Source organism: Malurus melanocephalus, unplaced genomic scaffold (assembly GCF_030028575.1).
Source record: "Malurus melanocephalus ecotype Western Australia unplaced genomic scaffold, MMel_1.1 scaffold_825, whole genome shotgun sequence".
In the NCBI taxonomy this organism is placed as follows: domain Eukaryota; kingdom Metazoa; phylum Chordata; class Aves; order Passeriformes; family Maluridae; genus Malurus; species Malurus melanocephalus.
Window position 1 is genome coordinate 71,077 of NW_026624057.1, and position 6,603 is coordinate 77,679.

General features: G+C 57.0%; 1 protein-coding gene across 1 annotated transcript in view; it reads left to right on the forward strand.

Moving 5' to 3' along the window:
- THOC5 (THO complex subunit 5) overlaps positions 1-6,603 on the forward strand; it is a 13,823-nt gene that overhangs the window by 3,208 nt on the left and 4,012 nt on the right. The window contains exons 5-13 of the mRNA XM_057385426.1: positions 1-96; positions 660-757; positions 1,339-1,485; positions 3,125-3,239; positions 3,634-3,766; positions 4,604-4,681; positions 4,813-4,853; positions 5,975-6,074; positions 6,225-6,333. The exon at positions 1-96 is cut by the window's left edge and continues 6 nt beyond it. Coding sequence (XP_057241409.1) covers positions 1-96; positions 660-757; positions 1,339-1,485; positions 3,125-3,239; positions 3,634-3,766; positions 4,604-4,681; positions 4,813-4,853; positions 5,975-6,074; positions 6,225-6,333 — 917 coding nt within the window. The remainder of the gene's footprint in view (positions 97-659; positions 758-1,338; positions 1,486-3,124; positions 3,240-3,633; positions 3,767-4,603; positions 4,682-4,812; positions 4,854-5,974; positions 6,075-6,224; positions 6,334-6,603) is intronic.

The window sequence follows — 6,603 nt, forward strand, 5'->3', positions numbered from 1 at the left end:
CGGCGCGTCCAGAGCTGTGTCCACTTCATGACCCTGAAGAAGCTGAACCGCCTGGCTCACATCCGGCTGAAGAAGGGCAGGGACCAGACCCATGAGGTACCCAGGAGAGGCTGGGAGTGAGGAATGCAGCTTGGGACAGAGATAGGGCTGGTCATGCTTGTTCTGTGTGTGTGGTGTGAGGAGTTACATCAAAACCAGGCTGTGGGGTTTGACTTGGGGGTTTGTGGGGAGGCTCCGGTCCTGATAAATTCCTGCTGTGATCAGATGAATAATGAAGGAGCAGTATTTGCTTTTATCTGAAGTATAATGAGAGATCAGAAAACTCTGTTTCAAAAGCCTGGTGTGCTGCAGGTATCTAAAAGGGTGGATATCAGCCTGGAATATCCATATCCAGACATCTCGGAGAGGGGACTCTGTGTGTGCCTCAGTAAATGAGCCCTATCCTGTGTTTGGCTTTGGAACATGCTGGAAGGAGCAGGATCAGTCTCATGTCACAATCCTTGCTTCCCYAGACCTTAAAAACGTTATTCTTCCCCCCAAAAATCGTTGCATACCCTAAAACCTGCTGTCCCAAGCTGCTGTGGTGACAGRGGGTGTTGGTGACTCTCTTGGGGTGTCGTTCCTGCTCAATCCCTGCTCTGCCTGTGTCCCTGTTTCAGGCAAAGCAGAAGGTYGATGCCTATCACCTGCAGCTCCAGAACCTGCTCTACGAGGTGATGCACCTGCAGAAGGAGATCACCAAGTGCCTGGAGTTCAAGTGAGTGTGGCCAGGGAGCAGAGGCAGTGATGCTGTGTCTGGGTGGGTGGGTGATTCCCACCTTTGGGAGCTCTTCCCATGTTTCCTGAGCCTGTTGCAGGAGCAGGGTGGGTGCTCCGGGTTTTCTGTAATCATGGAGTGGTTTGGGTTGGAAGAGTCCTTAAAGATCATGTCATTCCATGGGCAGGGACACCTTCCACTGTTCCCAGGCTGCTCCCAGCCCCAATGTCCAGCCTGGCCTTGGGCACTGCCAGGGATCCAGGGGCAGCTACAGCTTCTCTGGGCACCCTGTGCCAGGGCCTGCCCACCCTCCCAGGGAACAATTCCTTCCCAATATCCCATCCATCCCTGCCCTCTGGCACTGGGAAGCCATTCCCTGTGTCCTGTCCCTCCATCCCTTGTCCCCAGTCCCTCTCCAGCTCWCCTGGAGCTCCTTTAGGCACAGACAGTGGAGGAGAAAAGCAGTTCACCTCACTGATGATGGTGGTTCAAATAGCGGAAGGAAGTCGGGGCAGGAAGCAGCAGTGGGACACACTGAGCACTTCCCACCCTTCCCTGCTCTGATCCCTGTGTCCTGGCAGGTCCAAACAYGAGGAGATCGAGCTGGTGAGCCTGGAGGAGTTCTACAAAGAGGCCCCCCCTGAAATCAGCCGCCCTGCCATCACCCTGACCGAGCCCCACCAGCAGACCCTGGCCCGCCTGGACTGGGAGCTGGAGCAGCGCAAGAGGTGGGTCAGGGGTGTCYCCACTCCCYRTCCCTGCTCCAGGGATCTGGGCAGACATATGGGGTTCTGGGTGTCCCMMYYCCWKKYCCYKSYYCMRGGRWYYKGKSMRRMMMCCYKRRSYKSYKGGRRRRSMMMWKKWRGGRWKRAARKTTTYMMMMCCYYYYSGRWYMRSKKKGRAMMARRSMWTTWMYKKKKKRMYKGGAGATTCCCTCTGTGGAGCTGKGCTTGCTGGGATCCTGTTCCWTAGGTCAGGGAGTTYTCTGTCACTGTTTGATGCTCTCYMTGCCAGCCAGGAGCAAAGGGAGCCYRTCCTGGCTGCAGCTGCTGCCAATCCACCAGGCTGGACAGCCCCGTGTCCTGCTGCTGGTGTCACCTCTGTCCCCGGATTCAGCTGCTCTCTGACTCTTGCCCCCTGGGGAAAGCAAACATGACACAGCATTCCTGTGTTTGGATAACAGTCAGGCAGTGTCCAGGAGCACCTTCTGGAAAGATCAGTAGGAATGTGCTGAGGGCAGCTCAGCAGAGCAGTGAGAGGTGCTGGGAGGGTGCTGGGTGCCTCCAACCTCTCATGCTTCCCCTCTCCCAGACCCTTTCCCCAAAACCTGGTTTCTTCTGTCTGGTGGAAGGCACAGCCAGGATCCTCTGGAAAATTGGAGGAGTGTCCAGCCTGCAGATCTCTGAGGGTTCTGCTTAAAACCAATCATTGCAAACCTCACAGAGACCCACAGCTGCACATTCAGTTGCTGACAAGCCTTGGAATTCCCAATTCTCTCTCTGTGGTATCTGTGGAATGCCACTGTACATCTCCCATCCCTGTTGAGGTGGGAAATGGTCTGTTCAGCTCCTCAAAAGCCCGTAGTGCTTTTTTTTCACTTCCTGTTGGGCTCGTTCACATCCACCCATAGTTTTTGGTGGTGTTTTTAGCTGTGCAGCCCCATGGAGTGCTGGATTGGCTTTGAAATTCTCTGTAAGCTGCCTCTGGAGCAGTGTGCAGGGATTTCAGCAGGTCTGTTTGGGGAAAGTGTGTGAAAACTCAACCTCAAAACTTGTGTAGGATGGGCTGTGCATTGATCCTCTGGAATAGTTCTACTTGGGAACAAGTTTCCAAGTCTTGTGATGTCAGGTCTGTTCTCCCTTGGAGAGGCTTTGTCCTGGGCAGGTCCCTGCTCCTGCTGGGAAAGGGCTTGCAGCCAACAGTAATAAAGAGATTTAACGTGTCCTCCCCAAACATGAGTGTATCCAGGGCTCAGAGCGTCATGGTGAGCTTGGATTTTCCATGATTTTCTGTATTAAACCTGTGTGACATGAAGTGATTCTGGGGATATGAAGTGGAAAAGCCTCTTGGAGAGCTTGGAGGGGCCATGGCTGCTGGCAGCAGAGCCTGCTGTGGGAGCAGATCTCCTGAGGGAAGATCCATTCTTGGAGCACAGCATGAAGCTGAGCTTCCCCTTTGTCTCCCTGCTTGTTTTCCGTCTCTAATCAATCCTTTCCTGCCTCCACTTGCCCTTGGCATCAGGAGCTCTGTGTTTGCCCCATGTTTGAACTCTCCTGGTCCCTTGTGTCAGGGCAGGAGTGCTGGGGCTCTCCATCCAGCTGGTTTTGTAGCTGTGGTGTGTGGCAGTGACAGAATTCCCACCCCTAGGYTGGCAGAGAAGTACAAGGAGTGCCTGACAAGCAAGGAGAAGATCCTGAAGGAGATTGAGGTGAAGAAGGAATACCTGAGCAGCCTCCAGCCTCGACTCAACAGCATCATGCAGGTAGCTGAGCCCTGCAGGAGGTCATTGCTGCTGGGCTGCTTTGGGTTTGGAGATGTTTCTGGGCCTCAGGGTGGGYGAGGGGCAGACCTGGGATCCCTCCAGAGTCTCCTGGTTTATGCAGCAATTCCTGCAGAACTGCAGCTGCTAAATGGGCCTTTCCCTGGAGAGCTCCAGCCCCCTGCAATTGCCTTGGGAGGGAAGAGCAGGAGAAGGAACTGTGTTATTTCCAGATCAGAAATGTTCCCAGCAGAGGCAGCTGCCGGCCCTTCCCTGGGGCTCTCCGTGTTTAACCCTGCACCGCTGCCGCTGTGCCGGCTTCATCTCCCACTCTGTCGTGGTGAGGAGGATGAGCTGCTCCCTTCCCATTGCTGAAGGCTCTCCCTGTCATTGCCAGGCCTCCCTGCCTGTCCAGGAATACCTGTTCATGCCCTTCGACCAGGCCCACAAGCAGTACGAGACYGCCCGGCACCTCCCTCCGCCGCTCTACGTCCTCTTCGTCCAAGCCAGCGCCTACGGCCAGGCCTGTGGTGAGCATTGAGGGCAACAAAGCCTCCCCACGGCTCAGATTTCACTCCTGCCTGCAGGAATCACCACTTTTYGGGGGTCTTTCCCCGCTATCTGCTTTGCTGTCGGATTCTGCTGAGCCCAGAGCATCAGGGTGGCCCCACAGTGCAGTGAGGCAGCAGCATTTGAAACCTTGTTTGCTCAGCTGCCTCGCTGGAAGAAGTGCTTGGGAAGCTCCCTTGCCACCCCTTCCCCCTTCCCAAGGTCGGCAGGGATGTCCTTGCAGCCTGTGAGCCAGCTCAGAGCTGTCACAGGCTTCCCAGAGCTGTCACCCTGTGGGGGTTGTGGGTCCAGGGCAGGTGGTGCCTTTCCCTGGCCTTGTAGAGACCCTTCCCACGGCCCACCTGGAAACCTTCATCCCTTCAGGAAGCTTTGTATTTCAAGGGGCTTTCTGGARTCAGGAGAGATTTTCTGGAAGGGGTCAGGAATCCCAGTGGGCTGTGGTGTCAGAGGAACATGGAAGGACACCGTGTCCCTTGGCCACACCAGGTCCTTGCTCCATGCACAGCCGTAGTGACACCGTTCCTCCATCCCTGCTTGTGCCAGCCACACCCCAACCCCTCTCAGCTCCTGATAAAGATTTGCCCCTTGTGGTTTCCAGGGAGAATCCCTCAAAACCCAGCATTTTCCATCCTCTGACCCCATCCTGTCCAGGAGATCCAGCCCTGTGCCAGCCTCCCAGAACCTTCCAGACAACTGCTCTTCCCCCTGGCCCTTTGCTGGAGCTTCCTCCAGCAGGAACCAGGAGCTTTTGGGGCAGGTCTGGGGTTCCCAGCTCAGTTTTCCTTCCTCCTGTGCAGATAAGAAGCTGGTGGTGGCCATTGAAGGGAGCGTGGAGGAAGCCAAGGCCCTTTACAAGCCACCTGAGGACTCGCAGGGTGAGTGCCTGCTGTGTGCCTGCAGCTCCTGGGACCCTGCTTTAGTTGGGAGAGGGGTCTTGGAAAATCCCCTGGTGGTGGGAGAGCCGAGCCCAGGCTGGTCCCTGCTGACAGCCCCTCTCTCTGCACAGATGATGAGAGTGATTCTGACGCCGAGGAGGAGCAGACCACGGTAAGGGACAGCGCTGTCACCCTCTGGGTGCTGTCCCCGTGCTGCCTCAAGGCAGAGCTGGGTGTGAGTGGGGCTGGGAGCTGCCCCTGCATGAGGAGGTGCAGGAATGTTAAATCCTGACCTTTCCTGGGAGCAGGGAGCTGCCGTTTGCAGTTCATGTCCCAAATGCAGGACAAGCCAGGGTACAAAACTGCTCCTTTCATCCCGTCTGGGGCTGCTCCACTTTGTATAAATAGCCTGAGGGCAGGGAGCTGGTGTCCAACGGGGAGGGATCCGTGTCCATCCCGTGCCAAAAGTGTTCTCTGCTCCAGGGGTTGTTCAGYGCTCCTTGGAGGAAGCGTTTCTGCTGCAGATAATTCCTGCTGGGTGCTGGGSAGAGGCTGCAGGTGCYGGATGCTCCCAGCAGCAGTGCTGGGTGTATGGGGCTGTTCCAGTGGGGAAGGGTAAAGGGATTTAAAAGGAGCTGGGGAAGGGTCTGGAGCCCCAGGAGCGGCTGAGGGAGCTGGGAAAGGGGCTCAGCCTGGAGCAAAGGAGGCTCCGGGGGGACCTTGTGGCTCTGCACAACTCCCTGACAGGAGGGGACAGCCGGGGGGGTCGGGCTCTGCTCCAGGGAACAGGGACAGGAGGAGAGGGAATGGCCTCAAGTTATGGCAGGGAAGGATATTGGGAAAATCTCTTCGCAGAAAGGGCTTTCCAGCTGCCCAGGGCAGTGGTGGGGTCCTCATCCCATCCCTGGAGGCATTGAACAGCCCTGTGGATGTGGCACTTGTGGATATGGTCAGTGGTGGCCTGGGCAGTGCTGGGGCAGTGGCTGGACTCAGTWCTCTCAGAGGGCTTTCCCAACACTGTGTGATTGTAGGTTCTGCCTCTGACAGTGGGAAAGCTTTTGGGACCAGCAGGTCCTTGGCTTTGTCTCCCAGGAGTGGAGACAATCCTTGGAGCTGAAGGAGTGACAGGAACCAGAGCTGAGTGACCATTTCCTGCTCCCCACTCTCCCCAGGGCAGCTGTGGCTGTGCTGCTRGGGATTTGGGGAACTGGAAGGASTGGGAGGAAGGAGCAGGGGCTGGGAAGGTCTGTGTCTGAGGAGCAGGAGAAGCTCTGACAGCTGTTTCCCCCCCAGAAGCGGCGCAGGCCCACCCTGGGCGTGCAGCTGGACGACAAACGCAAGGAGATGCTGAAGCGACACCCGTTGTCTGTCACTCTCGACCTCAAGTGCAAAGGTGAGGGGCTCTGGGGTGGGACAGCAGCTTGGGGCTGACCCCACTAGCACCTCGGGGTCCTGCCTGGGAGCTGAGGGTGGGAGCTGAGGGTGTGCAGGGCTTTCTCTGAGCTGGAGCGGGCACCCAATGTCACCCGTTGTGTGTGGGCAGATGAGAACGTGCTTCACCTGACCTTCCACTACCTGATGAACCTCAACGTCATGACAGTGAAAGCCAAGGTGACCACTGCCACSGAGATGACCACGGCCATCAGTGCTGGGTGAGGAGAGCCCCGTGGGCACTGAGCCTGGAGATCACTGGGGAGTGATTCCATGGGGTTTGGGAGCCCCGGAGATCACTGGGTAGTGCCTCTTTGAGGTTTGGGAGCCCTGCAGAGTGTGGACACCATTGGGCAGTGATCCCATGGGATTTGGGAACTCTGGAGACCATTGGGCAGTGATCCCATGGGATTCGGGAGCCCTGGAGATCATTGGGCAGTGATCCCATGGAATTTGGGAGCCCTGGAGACCATTGGGCAGTGATCCCATGG